This window comes from Pseudopodoces humilis, chromosome 11 (genome assembly GCF_049639895.1).
Source record: "Pseudopodoces humilis isolate 2021_Gansu_Grassland_sample_001 chromosome 11, ASM4963989v1, whole genome shotgun sequence".
In the NCBI taxonomy this organism is placed as follows: Eukaryota; Metazoa; Chordata; class Aves; order Passeriformes; family Paridae; genus Pseudopodoces; species Pseudopodoces humilis.
Genome location: NC_142210.1, coordinates 1,757,230 through 1,773,928, shown reverse-complemented (window position 1 = coordinate 1,773,928; position 16,699 = coordinate 1,757,230). Strand labels below are relative to the sequence as shown.

At 47.4% G+C, this 16,699-nt stretch overlaps 1 protein-coding gene across 1 annotated transcript; it reads left to right on the top strand.

Annotated features, from left to right (window-relative positions):
* The first annotated feature begins 753 nt into the window (after positions 1-753).
* On the top strand, positions 754-16,426 carry MAP6D1 (MAP6 domain containing 1). Its single transcript, XM_088061044.1, has 3 exons — positions 754-1,250; positions 11,502-11,619; positions 14,310-16,426. The coding sequence occupies exons 1-3, from the start codon at positions 754-756 to the stop codon at positions 14,385-14,387; spliced, it is 693 nt and encodes a 230-aa protein (XP_087917170.1). The 3' UTR covers positions 14,388-16,426.
* Positions 16,427-16,699: the final 273 nt, after the last annotated feature.

Here is a 16,699-nt window from a genome sequence, read left to right as displayed (position 1 = left end):
ATGTTTTGTGCCAGGGATGTTTGGTTTTGAACCTGAATGTACAAAAGGAAAGATGTAATTTGCAGTCTCCAGCAAACAGTAAAGGATGCAGGTCTGATATTAAGATACATAAATAGATGCTTGGATTTTGGTCAATAGATAGTATTTTAAAAGTGAATTGGTTAAACTGTTAATGTAAATGGAGGGGGATTATGAGAGGTGGGGATTTTTACGCAGCTCTTGGAAACCAACATCGCAAGGCTGTTGTTTCTCACCCAGATCACTTATTTTAAAAGCGCCAGGTTTCGCATACAAACGCTTTCTCTAATCCTAAGTGTTTACGGCTGCCTGAAGGTATAATTGAGCAGCACCACTCAGCTAGCACGGAGCAGCGTTCCACGCCTGGCCGGTGCCCGTCACTGGGCGCTCCCGGGCACAGAGCGGCTCCGAAAGCACCGCCAGACACCGAAGAAGCGCAGGCAGAGGCGGTCCCCGCCGGGAGGCAGACGCGGGGCGCAGCCCGGCAGGGTCCAGTCCCGGCCGCGCTCCCCACGCTCCGCACCGCCGCCAGCCCCCGCAGCTGCACGGGGCTCCCGCCGGCAGCCGGGTCACGTGTGCGGGCCGTAATCCCGGCGAGGGGGTGTCGTTACCGGGGAAGGGGGCGGCGGGAGGAGGGGCTGCCGCCGATGAGGGCTGAAGCCGGGAGCGCGGCCGGCTGCGGGCGCCGGAGCCGCGGGCGCCGCTGCGGGCGAGGCGGGGGCTGCGGCCGTGGCCATGGCCTGGCCCTGCATCAGCCGGGTGTGCTGCTTGGCTCGCTTCTGGAGCCAGCTGGACAAGTCCGACCTGTCCGTGCCGCTCACCATCCACAACTACTCGGACATCGAGGAGCAGGAGGACGGGCCGCCCCAGCGCAGCGGGGCCCCTCCGCGGGGCAGCGCTCGCCCGCCCGCCCCGGCGCGCCGCCCGCGGGACCCCGCCGCCCGGGAGCCGGGCGGCCGCGGGAGGAGCGGGGCGCCCGCCGCCGAAGAGCCCTTCGCGGCGGAGACTCAGTACCGGCGGGACTTCAGAGCGTGGCCCCTCCCGAGGAGGGACGACTTCCCCTGGGTCAGCGCCAGTAGCGGCGGCGGCGGGAGGGACGGGGCCGCCCCCCAGCCCGCCCCGGGACGCGCCGCCTGCGCCCTGCCCGGCGGCGGCGGGAGACCGGCGGTCGACGGCCCCGAGCAGCTCCGGCCGCGCTCGCAGGCGGACGGCGGCCACACCACCTCCTACAGGTAACCGGGCCCGGCGACCCCCCCGCTCCGCCCCTAGCCGGGGTTGCTCCTGCCGCGGGCGGGGGACGCTCCTCCGCAGCGCGGGGCGGGGATGCCGGCGGGCGACCGCGGTGCGGGGGAGCCGCCACCGAGGGGAGGGGTTACGGGGGCTGCCGGCTCGCCGGCGGGCTCAGCCTCTCGCCGAAGCCGTCTTTGCTTTTAGAAGTACGGTCCTTAAAAGCGTCTCTTGTGCCCCGGGCGGGTGCCTGGCCCCGGCGGCCCCTCTGCGTGCCGGGGCAGCGGAGCCGGCCTCAGTGCGCGCCGCTGCCCGCCCCGCGCCCAGGGAGAGGAGGGAGCACGCCGGGGTGGGATCCATGATGCCATCCCTGGCGCAGCAGCGTTTTATCCCCCCCGCTGCCGGGAGACACCGCACCTCCGACAGCCGGAGCTGTCCGCGTCCCCTCCGTGCCCAACAGCCGCATCCCTTAGTGCCATCATCCTTTTCCCTTTAAAACTCCTGGAATGCGACATTCAAGGCGAGCCAAATGACAGCCTTAAAAGATTAGTCAGACAAGAAGACATTTGCAGGATATATCCCCTATGTCATCTAATGGGCAATGGAAAAAATTGTCACAAACCACTTGTTTCAGAGCATTTAAAAATTGACTTATCTTATTGATCTCTTCCTTTCCCTCTGAACAGTATAACCGATTACAGATGCTTATTTTCTGCAACAAGCAGTCAGGTAGGATGCACCTAAATCCAACTTTTGTTCTTATTGACATCCTCCATGGGAGGAGAGGGATTTCAGCTCCTACAATGCTGCTGTTGAATATTGTATCAGTTTCATGTTGTTACCACATGCTCCCTCATAATGATGTTCGGCAGGTTTTAATATACCTATGATGTATACTAATAGAGTAATTATTTTTATTCTAACTGATTCACAAGTATTTAGGCACTTACTACCTATTATTATCTACCTAGGAGATGTTTCTCTTCATCACTGCAATTCATTAGATTATTTATCACAGTGCTTTTAGGACAAACTGGGGGCCCTGGGGAGGATTACCAGCCTGCACAACAGTATTGCTTATCCCACTCCTCCTGCACAGGCAGCTGTCCTGCTCTATGTGCAGTTAACATGCAGACTCTGAAAGGAGAACTGCAGTGCTTGAATTTGTGCTATTTTCTCCTTTGCCACATCTCACAGGACAATCACAGAATAATTATTGGTTTTGAGGCAAAGCACTTTTCAGTTTCAAAGCAGCAAGGAACTACTTCAGAGAAACCTGTGTAGAACAAGACTAGCAAGATTCACCTTTCAGAAACACATCCATCTCCACCTTGTTGAAGCCTCCCCTGCCCTTTTAGCCTGACTCGAGAGGAAGGCTGCATCAGCCTGCTTTAGGGCCACAGCTTTCCTATAGCTGTTCAAGTTACTTTTCTCACCTTCCTTCCCTCTGACTTTTCCTTACACAAGGCTCTGTCATCACAGACCATCATCAAAGAACAAGAAGTTTACAGATCACAGAACAAAGTACTGAGTGGGGCAACATACCAACATTCAAACCAAAACAAATTTTACAAAAAGACTTCAAGGTAGTTGAGGAACTACTCACAGCTGAAAGGAGGATCAGTTAATGACAAGGATGGAGGCACAAGCCAGGACAGCCACACCAGAAAAAATTCTGATATAAAACCTTTAACCTGTTTGAAGGCACAGTAAACAACTGTGATGCAGACAGATCTATGTAAGTCAAACCACTTTTGCCTTATTCCAGTAATTTCTGTAGTTTCTATAGATTATCACCTGGTACAATGTCACATTTAAGTCACCGTACCACTGAGCACAAAGTCATGACAAGCAGCACAATAGCTTCATAAGCTCCAAGAGTATGTTTTCATTTAGATTTATTTTTTTTTTAAAGACTAAGCATGTTCTTGGTAGAATTACACTCATTATTGGTTACGCTTGGGGTACTGGGTTTGTATTTGGTAGTTTCAGTGATGGCACTCCTGCAGTCTGAAGTAAGGAAGGGGTGATCACAGCACTCCCACCTTTGGTAAGCTGAGCACTCACAACCCACAAGGACATTTCCATGAAAACCACTACAGTTCACTCTTCTCCTCTCACCTTATTTTCCAAAGGCAGCACTGTAGTCTGCAGTCATTTGCCCAGTATTCAGGTAGTAGCCAAACAGCAGCATTAAGGGTTGATATTCTTCATCTTCCTCTGTATCAAAGACCATAAACACCTTCCTTGTTTATTAAACTGTCCCTTGGCCATACACCTCCCCACTGTGCTCTGGCAACAGGGATCTGCCCTGCTTCTTGTAGACTGTAGTCCCCCAGAAGTGAGAGGGGACAGCAGGGAAGTTCAGATCACCTGTGGTAGAGGCAGGGCAAGGGGGTTGCTCTTACCAAGGCCCATTGTGTCCTGAGGAGGAGGATGGTGAACCTCATTTTATCTTTGGGGGAGTTGGAAAAAGGGAGTGTCCTACAGAGACCACTGCAGCAGATGGTAGAGAGGAGCAAAGGTATGATAGTGCATGTTTTTTGTAAGACAGTCTCACTGCCTTGCTAGGGAGAACATCAGGGAGATTCCCTCTTTTCTGCTTGCAGCAGTTTCAGCCCTTCCTTGTGGGTCAGCCCAGTGAGGAGGTAGGGCAGCCCTGAGGCCTGGGTTCTCTGCATGGGGAGCTGTGTCCACTCTCCCATGAAATGGGTCATTTGAGTCCTTTGTGCTCTGGGTGCTCCAGCAGGTTCTGTACACAGCTGGGTCAGGCACACCACCACGAGGCTCTTCCTGGATGATTGGCTTCTGCAATGTGGGCACTGCTGGTCAGTAACCTCCACCTGTACTTTGTGGTCTTAGCAGCTGCCTGGGTTTGCTTAGTGGGAAAGAGAAATCAAGACTGACTTGAACAAGACAGTGCTGAAGAGCTGGCATTGACAGTGGTCCACTCCATGCTTTTAATGTCAATAGTGGTTTTCTTCCTTAACTCTGTAAGGTATTGGGACTTTTTTAGGTTTTGTAGTTTCTTTGGGTTTTTTTAATTCAGGAATTTTGACTCTGACAGCCTATTGTGTTTGTTTCTGTGAAGCACCCAAGTGTAGTGTTGAGACCCCTGTAACATTCAGCACCATTTGATGTGCTTTTGTGTATCAGTGCAATGTTCCTGTGAGACTTCATTCTGCACTCTGCTTTAAGCTCAGAAGGGAACAGCTGCACACAAAACTATATAGTGTAGCTGGTTAGCATGACCTGGCATTTCCCAGAACAGAATAAACTTCTGGGATCAGTGACTGAGACTGGAGGAATCTGTCTATGGCCAGAAAAAAGATGAAGGTGGAGAGGGTGTTGGAAGAGTATCTGTGCTCCTGAGGAAGCAAAGATTTTGTGTAATTTGAAATAATAACTGAATAAAAGGTAGAAGGACAGCACAACTGTGTGCCATACAGACTGCTGCCCTGTGTCCCCAGGTCTTTGGGCAGCTGCTCTCTCCCTCCAGTCTCTGAATTTTGGCTGGAGTTTTGCAGGTCTAAATTAAGTCAACCCCAATGGGGCTGCATTGTGGGAGCTCAGGCACACAGGCCAAGGCAAATTGATACAAGCTGCACTTGAAAGGCTAAAATGGGATGTGTTCCAACTGTGAAAAGATCCCAGGGACTGCAGAGGGTTGCAGTAGATTACACCTTACTGATGCTGGAGGAGGCAGAAGAAAGTGCTGAGTGGCCTCTCTGCACCTTCCCAAGGGTTTGTCCTTTAGTGTCACGGAAGTGACTTCTCCCTTCAGCAGTAAGTTGCAGGTGCTGTGTACTTTTGGCTTTGCACACAATTAATTGTAGTACTAGGTCTTGATTGCATTTAGCAGACATTCTAGAAATAGCGAAGTGCTTTACTTAGCTCCCTCAACAGAGGATAAGAGAAGCTGGTGCTGTCAGCAGGTATCCCCAGCTGGCTGTCTGGATGTCATCTTCTTACCTTGTTAGAAGGCAACAGGGATGAAGGCACAGCCTCTCTGCCAGGGCCAGTGTTTCTGGGAGGAGAACCCTGTTTAAGGCTCACCTAGACTATAAATCACTACAGGCATCAGTTTCCCCTTCAGTAACCTGCCAGCTTTTGGAAAACACTTCAGATGTGTGAGAATGTTGCACCAGAGCTCTGAGCAGTTGTTTTGCCTCTTCCCCCCACCCATTGGCTTTACTTGTATTGGCACTTGGGGAGCTGGGAGATGGCTGCAAATTTCTGCACACAGGCATAATGCAGGCCCCGAGCAGAGCCCACTCACTGTCTGCTTCTGGGGTTTCCATGACAGGTATTTTGAGCAGGTGTGAGAGTCAAGAGCACCCAACTTACTTGCTCTCAGAAGGCACAGCAGTGAAGACCAAGCTTGGGCCCTGAGATCATGAGGGTTTCCTGCTCACCCAGCGTGAGCCACATTTTTCTGATGGAAAGCTCATAAGGACCTGGAGTAATTAAGGGAAAATGTGCTGTTGTGCCATTGCTCATAATTTTTGGGAATAGTAAGTGGAAGGTACCTCAGCAAACTGAATTCCCACCTTCTTGCACAAATACTCAGCACATGCCATTCCATGACCATGAAGCAGACATTCCCCCCAGAAGGAATACTGTAGAATGAACGTGATTGACACTTTTCCCCATAACCATGGATGCACTCAGAGAGTGTTATTTGGCTGCCTGTATATTCATCTACCTTCAAATAGTGCCTGTGTAGAAAAACAAAGTGAACTGTGGCAACTCCTTCACACTGAAAAACATCTTACTGCAGCTGTGCAGAAAACAGAGAAAATACCTGAACTTGTGTTCAGTAATGTATGAGGGCATGCACCTGAGCCGGCAGGGTTAATAGTACTGTGTATGAGGAGCTCCATCCTTGATCCAGAAAGATCTTTAAAGGCATGCTTATCCTTAATAATAGCAGTAAATCTTTTATAATCAAGGCTTACAGTTATCTTTACATTCTTAAGTATCTCGCTGCTTGGGGAAATTAATACTCAAGCCCCTGATTTTTATGCTATTTAAGAAGTAAGCTTGCTTGGCGCAGGCATTGGGATGGATCCAGAGGACTCACTGTGCACTGCATAGCCTGGCTGTGGCAGAGAGGGCTTGGAGGGGCACAGAGGTGTGTGACGAGAGACACAGTGGGGCTGGGAATAGGGGCTCAAGAGAGGGTGTAGTGCAAACTATGACTTGTCTGTACACTGTAGAACTGAAGTGTGGAATTCAAAGATGTTCCTTAAAGTAGGAGGAATTTCCTTCTTGAAAGTCCACTCAACCTTAGGTTAGAGTGAAAGAATGGAAAATGGGTGAATGGCAGAAGTCAAGACCTTCAGACCTACCCACATATCCCCAGTCACATAGTTCTGATAAAAGGGAAGCATCTACCTGTGAACAAGGCAAGTCCCTAAAACTCACCCTAAGGTAACTCTTTGAGTCTTAGGGTTTTTGTCTTGTGCTTTCAAGTACAAGACTTCTTTCAAGTCTTTTGCTGTTGCTTCCTTCTTGTGACTTATGAATGGTTCCAGGTACTGCCTGACCTTACTGGAGGTGAGAGTTGAGACAGGAAGTATCCAGGTGGCTTCTGCTTTCCTCTCTGCAATTCCTGTGTGCTGGTCTCTCTGTCTTTCTGCTACGTCTTTTCTCTATCCCTCTATTTTTTCCCCTTCTTCAGCTTTTCCCCCATTTCTGTCCTCGTGCTGGGCTCTTTGGCTGGATAGGAGAATGGGCACAATCTGCCTCGGTGTCCAGGGATTGGAAGGGCACCCCACTGCTATGTGACACAGCTCAGAGGAGAAGCTGTTTAGTGGCTCCATTATCCAGGAGGGCTCCTGACTTTGTCATGCAGAACTCTCACTGTGACCATGACTCGTAACATTAGCAATCCTCCATTTGCTAGGAGACATCATAGAACCCTCCCTGACCTATGGAGGTGTTTGCCAGCAGGTGGATTTAGCCTGTCCTTGGAAGGGCACCAAGACTGGCCACCCAGCTCTGCCTGGACAAACCAGAATGCATGGCCCTGACAGCAGCCTATGAAGAGCTGTGTTGCAAAGGAGCTCTTTGCAACACTTTGCTCCCTGCTCAAAGGAGCAGGGAGACATTTCACACCCCACACCTTCTGCCAAAACCTCTCCCACACCAGTTTGGCTTCCCCAAGGGACATCTAGAGTAGTTTGTATTTTCTTTTGGAAAATAATAGGCAGCCCAAGCTGTGTACACAAATTTCTTTCTGAAGGGAAATTTGGAAGAATGTTTATTATCCTGTTTAATTCTCACTAGTGTGCTGGGTATGAGAAGGAAGAGGGCAGAAGAATAGACACAGACTAGGTCAGGCAGCACAGCTTTGAGTTGCAGTCAGCTATACAGATTGAGCCTTTTTCTCCAATTCTTTAATAAGAAATGTTATACAGTGGCTCAGAACCGCCACTGCTAATTAATCATGCGAAGCAAATTTTGACATAAAGATCAGGTACTAAAATGACAACTGTTCTGGCATTGGTGGTGTATGACTATCAGTGCTGAAGATAAATCTGTATGGAAACAGCAGCCCCAGCACTGCAAACAGCCCTGCTGGGATTCCCACTGTGCCTCCCTGTGCCTAACAGAAGTGCCCTCCACCTTGATGAAATTAAAAAGCCTTCTAGGCTAGAATTTCCCTAGGTCAGTGAAATAAAACGGATTTTGCAGACAGCTTTCTCTGCTTTGCAGAGCAGAAAACATTAGCAGAGCACATGAAATGGGGGAAGAGCTGGAGGCACATAGCTGGTCATCATGTAGTTCATAGTATCCAGCAGCTTGAGCTGCAGCAGCAGACACTGTGTTTGGAAAGAACAGAAAGACCAATCCCAAATCCACCATTCCCAAATCATGCCCTGAAGTCTGTGAGGCCACATGATGAATGATGGTGGGGACATTTCTCTGCCTGGTCTCCAGTCTCAGCTGTTTGAGAGCCTGGTACAGGCAGTCCTGCTCACCCAGGGGAGGAGGTGGCACATAAACACCAGCTCAGTGAAACAGCTCTCATCAATGCTGGGCTTCATCACAACACCATGGTAATTAACAATCCAGTGGTTTTGGGTTTTTTTTGTTTCTAGCCTATACATTATTTGTACTCCCACTTGCTCCATCTCTCGTCACCACAGGAGGTAAACTGTCCCAGCAGGCCACAAGCCTCCTTTTCCACACTGTGCTGATTCAAACCTTCCCCTGCAGACACATCCCCACACATTACAAAAGAAATGCCTTTTCTCAGGCTCTATTAACTAATTTTGAGAAAGAGCACAGAAACAGCTGAAAGAGCAGTGATTTGTATGATTAAAGCACTGGGGCAACCCACATGCAAGAAGCTGCTTCTTAATTCATCCTAGAGTGAGTTAGAGGTAAAGAAACAGCAGTACACAAAAAGCAGCCCTTCCCTTTTGTTCCCTAGTGTTTTAAAGCCTGTGTGCTACTCAGGAGGTCTTTCTTTTTCACAACTCCAGTGGTTTAGTACTTCAAGTACCACTGGGTCATTTGTATTTATGGAGATCAAAAATCTCTAGGTTGTAAGAGTGGAGGACAAACAGAACCAAAAGAGAGCCTGGTCACCGAGTTCTGGGCCTGGGAGATTACTGTCCCTCCACTGCAGGTCCTTACAGCCCCAAAGGAACATGAGAGCTGCTGCTGTCCAGGAACAAGGGGAGGAAGAGAGGGGTGCAGTGGGAAGGATGAAGATTACTATCTTGAGCAGCAACAGTCAGTCTTGCATGTTCATCCACAGCAGCAGCTGGATGTCACACTACACAGCATACAAAGGGGAAGATAGTCACTAATCTTGTCACTTGACATCTTAAACTAAGTAACATTAAAAAGAAGGTAATTCCTCTTCCCCAGGCCTTGATGAGATTGACTCCACTCATGACACCAAGACTGATTTCTAGTCAAGTCACCAGACTGATATTTGGGCTCATGTTCCTTCTGACTCTTGGCTATGCAGCTGGGGATGGGAACATGTGTCATGCAAGCTTAGAGGCAGAGCAAATTTAGTTAGCCACACTTTCTCAACCAAAGGTTATAATATTCCTTTCTTGGTTTAAGTATCTCAGCTCCCAAAAGGAGTTAAGCTAAGTTGTCTCTGTTTTGCTCTGCCCTTCAGTTTTGCTCGGAGTTCTGGGTTCTCCCAGAGCAAAATCCCAGTTCCAAATCAGAAATGTTGCTGTGGTGTGGGCCATGACTGTATCTGCTCTTATGTTTCTGATTCTGTGGGGAGCATTTCCTCAGTGCATGTAGGTGCCTCAAAAATAGTTTTGACTATCCAGGCTGAGATGAGAATTTTTGACTTCCAGCCAAAATGAGGGTCTTGTGATCCAAAAGGACTGTGTTTGGGGGCCTGCCAAATCAGCAAATGATCTGCTATAAAGCATTGAGACAGAGTTGGCTGCACAGGCAGGCAGCACAGTCATTCATTGAAAGCTGTAGACACACTCCATTGCAGTGGGGAGACCAGTCAGCACAAGGATGAATGGTTAGGAATCAATGCCACCAGCATTCTTGAGGAAATCAGCCTTTATGTGGAGCAGCAGGTTCCAGTTCCTAGAAACTGCGGGGATGTAACTGATGGTTTTGTACCATTTTGCTGGTATTTTGCCCAGTAGCTGTGTCCTCCCTCTGGCTGTGCAGCAGAACAGAGGTCAGATTTAACTCTGCTTTCATTCACATCTGGGATTCCCTGCTGAAAGGTTGCCTTCTTGGGGCATCACTTGGCCAAAATCACCTTTCTTCAAAAGTGCTGCCTTATCCTGAGGTGTTACAGGAAGGGAGCAGGAACCAGGGGAGCTGCATGGGCACTCACCTGCTGCCTGAGCAGGCCCAAACAGCATGGTACAGAGAAGGCAGAAGGTGACAGCTCAGGACAGCAAGAACAAACTAATTATAAACAAGATTTGCAATGCACATAGACAGCTCTGACAGGGGCCTGGCTTTGCTTTCCAACAACAGGAAGTTCTTCCATAGGACATTATCTATAATATACTAAAAGGATCAATTCCAAACCATGCATTCTAAAATAATACTCCACACTCATGCACTTTAAGTTAGATATCTATTTAAAAGAGGAAATTGCAGCTATTATAAATACAGCAAATAGCATGCTTGGGAAAATGAAACTCAGAAAGGATGTGGTCAAAGATTTGCTTGACACATTAAAACAAGCCTCAGTCTTACCCCTTGATCCTGTGCATAAGCAGGTAGTAAAATGCGGTTATTGAACCATGCCGGGGTATGAAAATAAGATTGTCACATCTCGGTTAGTCACCTCTCCTTTTGCTACAGAAGCTGCCTGAATTGGTTGCCAGAGATACACACACAAACAGAGCAGACTTCTGTCTTCCTCTGAGCAACAAGACAGCTCAGTTGGCTGCTACTGCAGCATCCAGAAAGTCGTAATGGCAAGGGCATTACTGAGGCCTGTTTGTGACATGGGGTGCAGAGAAGCAGAGGGAAAGTTGCAGAAGGGAACTGGCAGCAGAGCAGACCCTGCAATGCTGTACTTCAGTGCTCTCAAAGGGTGCTGCCCCTTTCTCAGTGCAGTCTCTGCTCCCATTTCTCAGATGACCCTTGGCTGACTTATTCTTGAAGCAGCAATGCCTTCTCAGGCATCATCATGCAGATTTAAAGCACTTTCCCCCATGTGAAAGAAAATCATCAGCGTAAGCATCTGCCAGCTGAGACGGTGTCTCCCTTTGGATGCATTTCAGACTGAGCTGCCACAGCTGTGCAGCACAGCACACACTGGCCTGCTGCTGAGAGAGCCACAGCCAGGTATGGCAACATCAGCAGGCTCTCCGCATATGTGAGGGCCAAACACCAGACCAAGGTGTCTTACAGTGTAAGTGGCCAACGTACCAAACAGCGTTACACTTACATTGTAAGTGGTCAGTGGGTGAGCATGCAAAAAGTTACACTGACTTCTTATCCAGGAGGGAAGCATCAGTGACCTCCAGGAGAGCACATTTTGTAGGAAAAAAAGAAGAGTTAAATCAGGGAATCCGGCTAGCCCAGTCTGTGCCCTGTTCCATCTTTCAGTCTGGGCTTTCTGAGAGAAACAGGCTGCTAGGCTCAGTTCTTTCATGCTCGGTATGCCTCAGACAAGTTTAACCTTGATTGTATCCCACCTTGCCTTCTGGCTTTGCAACTGCTCTGAGCAGAAGTGCCCTGTGAAAATGTTGTCTTTTACAAATTCTTCTGTCTTGACAATCTCATTTCAGACAAGAGTATCGTCCATGGACTGGAGCAAAACCATCCAAGCCTATAAAGTCAAAACAAGGCTTCATTATCCCAGAAGACCATTTTGTTCAAGAGACAAGCTACAAGGCAGACTTTAAGGTAATTAGCAGTTTTTAAAAGTCCTAAAGTCAGTGTGAATAGTTCCCAAAGTACCCATCAGGAAATCCTCATATTTGATTGCTGTAGTGCATAAAGCCACATCCTCACTGACAACTGTTTTGTCACTGCCCATTAGGTAATGTGGCCATCCCTTGCCTTCAGAAAGGCATGCTAGACAATGTCATACTGTAACTGATCAGAATTCAACCCAAAACAAAAATTTTAAACTGCATAACAGAAAGTTCAAGATTTATGATTCCCTCAGTTGGATACTTTATGTACAAGGTGTGTGTCACCACATCTATGTGTGAAAGGTGTCATTAACACCTTCTGCACTAGCTTGGAGCAGTCAGTGTGGACTAGCACTAGGGCTGCAGAGTGAGTCAGCCTCTGGGCACAGGTGTTTGCTTGGGAACCTTTGCAGATCACTGCCTAGTGAGCAGCACCTGCCCAGACAGCACAAAACTCTCCCTTGCTGGTGTGGGCAGAAGCTGCTCCCACTATGAATGCCAAGGAGGACATGGCTGTGATGAACAGACAAGCTGCACAGCTCTGAGACTTCCTTGGGATTTTCCTGTGAGTTTCTACATTTTTTTTCTGTGAGTTTCTCTATACCAGCAAAGATAATTTTCTTGATGTGAAATGCATGTGCTACTGAAAATCCCATAAGGAAACACTCTGTGCTTCCCTGACAGGGCCCCCCTACTTCCCAACCCCAGAATAAAGGAAAGTGCACACTGACAAGGCTGTGTTTTAGCTGCTTTTTACATTAGACCACCAAAGAGAACAGCATCTCCCAGCCAGCCACAGGAATTGTTCACAGGCTGCACTGAATGACTCAGAACGCAGAGCCAGGGCTGGGGCTGAACTCCCCAGCCGCAGTGTGCTGTGCCAGTAGAGGTAACAGCAGCTACTCCAGGGCCACGTGTGAAAAGTAAATCTTTGCCTTGGAGGAGACAAGGAAGAAGTGTTTAATCAGCAGACAGTCAAGTGCCTCCTCCGCAGAGGACTGCTGGCACACTGCTGCAACAAGGCTCACGATGGGTATAGCCAGTTCTGCTGAAAGTGGGACAGTGACCTCAGGCAAAACAGAATTTGCAAACCTCACCAAAACTTCTTCCTTGCTCTGAATAGTCTGGGCTATTTATTGAGGTGCAGCAATGATGATAGACCTTGCATTTAACCCTTAAACCTTGTATTTGACCCTTGTTGATTTAATTTTGCATTTTGACCCTAAGGATTCAAAATACAGTGTTTTCCAGTTTGCCAGATTGGATGCAAAGGGGGTCCACGATAAACCCCTGAAGGTCCCTATCTCATTTGTTGAGGAAGGGAAAGAGAAGACTAGAATCCTAGACACAAACACATGCTACCAAGAACACTGCACTCTGAACGATGCAAGCATAGGTCCCGTGTCCTGCGGCCCCAGGGCACCATCACAGTCTCTCTAACAGACAGCTTGGCAAAGGTGTAGTCAGGAATGAAGACAGTTCCAAAAAGCCACCAGTCCAAAGAGAAGTCAGACTCCCTGGTTCACACCTGGCCAATAGGACTTTCACTCTTACCTGAAGCCCCGGACTTTGCCAGACATGTGGGAATTTGGTTTATGGTATGTCCTGACAGCTACAGGTAGGACTCAGGCTGCTGCTTCTCCCCAGCCACTGAGCTGTGTATATGCTGTTTGTGACATCTCACTTGTTCCTTAGTGTGTCAGATGCATCCCCAGAGGAATGGAAAAATCAGAACAATGAAACATCAACCAGAGATCAATAGCTTTCCCTGTTTCCCTGTACACTCTTTGCCTGCAGTTTTGTGCTCTTTTCTCTGCTTGGATGGTGCCATCAGCATACCCAGCAAAGCTTTTGACCCTTTCATGTTTTATGGCCAGACTCACCCTGACTCCTGGGCTGGATGCACATCTATGGCCAGTCCTATATAAAATCATTTGAGTTTTCAACATTAGGGATGACAGAAGCATCCAGGTGTCCTTCATGCTTCAGTACAACTACAGGAGCTACATATTGCATGAAATTCTGATTCCACAGACATCAGAGAAAGCAACCATTGTTATCTCTGCCTTTCCTCCAGGTGTAAGAAGTTTACATCCTTATCCAAGTCCTTGCAGTTTAACCAGCCTGGAAGGTCCAGTAACCAATTTTTCTCCTTTGGGTTCTCCAGGTCTGCACCTCTATTCACAGCAGACACAGACTGTGGCCCGTAATGGAACATTTTAGTGGAGCCTGGATGGCACTCCCCAAAAGCTTAAGGACAAGATGCACACCACTGTAATTCCTCTCACTTAAATCCAGCACCCATCCAGCTGTGAATTTGTTGTGATGCTCATAGAGTGTTTGCCAGCAGGGCTTTGTGAAGAGACAGCTCTTCATCTTGCAGAGGCTGGGTCCAGCCAAGGCCTGCCCAGGCATGGTTATCCCCATCACACCACACACCTCAAGGTCCAAGGGCTGGGTTACAACCACACCCCTCCTCACTGGCCCAGCATCACACCTGCCCTTGAATCCCCCTGTACAGCAAGGCCAGTCTCATTGATGCCCAGCCAGGGGCTAACACCTGGGTAGTGGTTACAAGGAGAGCATGTAGATCCTCACAACACCCCAGGACCCTTAAACTCTCTAGACAGTTGTATCCTGTGTAACACTAATGCTTTTCTCCCTTCCTCACCCCACTAGATCCCAGAGGTGAAGACCAGATTCTCCCCCAACCCTTCTGCTGTTTTCCAGGCGCCATCGCGGATCCTCAACGTGTGAACCTGGACCCTCCTCACACCCAGACAGCTTAAATGCAGAGTTTCTGTTAAGATGTATCACTATGCAACTTTCATGAGGAGTGTTAAGATCAAAGAACCGGTGTTATCAAAAGCAGCTCCAGTGATTAATGATGTGCACACACACTTTCTGTTAACACAACAAACCGCAAAGCGCTTGGTTCAGAACTGGCAAACACGCTGCGAGGAGTGACCTAGTTTTTCACAGGAGCAGGTTCATTACTATGCCAGCTGGCGTCACATTAGGAGATTGACTTTGGGCAGCAAAGGCAGGATTGCAGGCAACATCCCTACTCAGAAATACACAGGGTAGGAGGGAAAACAATTGCAAGCAGGATGGATAATTAAAACCCAAACCAGTTTTATTTAGCAACACCCTCTAAGTAGGCTGCTGAAAGACAGGGAGTAGTTTGGCTGACTTCTGACATTCTTGAGGGGTTTTGGGAGTAGGACCTCAAATGGCATCACCAGAAAGTAGAGCTTTGAAGGGGCTGGTCTGAACTTCCAGAGTTGTTTTAGAAGCTGGAGGAAGCCAATGTCATTGAACTCTAAAATAAATCTGGCACATGCAGTGTCTTGGGCCTTTAAGGCTGGGAAGCTGGATATTACCAAAATTGGAGAGCAGATGCAGGAGCAAGAGAGGACCACTCCAGGAGACAGCCCTGACAGCAGTGCACCAAACTGGTTTGGAGAAGAGTGCATGGATACAGCCAGGCACCCACCAGACTCCTCCAGAGGATCTAGGATACTTACATAATTTGTACAGCTGTTAGGGTGACTGTAAATATTGTACATGGATTTTACCTAAAGCAATTTGTGATCCTTTAATGAAAAGGATATGCTTATACTTTTAATAAATGTTAACTCTTTGCATATGCAAGGTGGAAAATATTGCCTTGAAATTCCTAAATTATCGCCTGTATATTGGTAATGCTAATGCTAGGAACAACCACAAGCGAATGTTACTTAGAAATTCTTCTTAAAGAAAAATGTAATGTAGAATGTAAGCCATCTGTCATTTTTAAGATAGGCCGTTTCAAATGTCATTGTTCTGAAGCTGATTTTTTTAGACTGCTGCATATTTAACTTTTGCTGAGGTACATGTGTTTTAAGAAAACATTTTTTTAGCCTTTGTTCATTGAGACTTTACAATTTCTATTTCGATAACTTATGCAATATAATTAGTCTACTGCTTATTTAATGGATTTACTAATTATTTTGGAAAAAAAAAATTGAAAAACTCTTACTTTGTGTTTGCAACACATGTGTGTTGTCCAGAACAAAGGGAAACTATCCTCAGACTTTAACAGTGATCAGATATTCATTCATCTGTAATGAAACAGACTTTCAACACAGGAGGACTTTTTCTTGAACTTCTTACTAATTGAAGTCTAAAGCAAATTTAATGAACTTCAGGGATTCTGCAGGAAACATATGCATTGCTGATAATTCCCATAAGAACAATTTTTGAGCTGTTGGCATGTGAATTGTACTTGCAATACATGCAGACAGCATCTTCTCACTGCATTATGTGAGAATTTAATGGTGTTCACTGTAGTGGGACTGAGCACAACCACCAGAACAGGGAACACCTGCAGTAATCTGCATTTGGCTGGGACAAGGGATGGATCTTCCCACACTCATCCTTGGAGAAACCTGCAGTAATCCCAGTGCTTGCCAAAATAATTTTTCAGGAAATTCATTTTTCAGGAAATTCATTGAAGCATTCAAACTGTGCTAAAAGTTTTGCATGTTAGATGTTTCTAAGAATTCAATCTGCTTGTTTAATCTCTTTATAACGTTTTTAGCAGTTTTGTTCAAACAATTTAAGTTCATTTCAATCCTGGACTTTATTAACAGCAAGGGGGAAAAAAGTAAAAAGGAAATTGTCTATTATCTCTTCTTAATTGACTGTATTTCTTAAAAATATGACCCAGGTTTAAACAAATCGGTAATATAGTAAGCTTGTATTTTATCAAATGGACTGGATTTAATTTAATAAATTAAAATGTATTTTGGCTATTGGTTCTCTCCCATATTTTCTGTTGTTGTTGTTGTAAAATACAACCCTTGGGTTGTCAGCCTTATAGTACAATTTGTCACTCCATGACAGCAGGGCACACTGAGCACCAAGCAAGGCATTGGGGATGCATTCAGTGCCAGCAGCAGTCAATTCCTTACTCCTGGAGCTTTTCCCCAGGCACAGCCCCCAGCAAGGGCAGCTTGAAGGCACACTCAGAGCTGTGGCCCAGCTGCATTCCCTATGAAACACACAGAGGTTTGATCCACTTTGAT

Excerpts from the sequence above, each read along its gene's own strand:
- MAP6D1 (XM_088061044.1), top strand. The coding sequence starts at position 754 with ATGGCCTGGCCCTGCATCAGCCGGGTGTGCTGCTTGGCTCGCTTCTGG. Across the intron at positions 1,251-11,501 it reads GGCCACACCACCTCCTACAG|ACAAGAGTATCGTCCATGGA; the intron begins GTAACCGGGCCC and ends ATCTCATTTCAG. Across the intron at positions 11,620-14,309 it reads GCTACAAGGCAGACTTTAAG|ATCCCAGAGGTGAAGACCAG; the intron begins GTAATTAGCAGT and ends TCACCCCACTAG.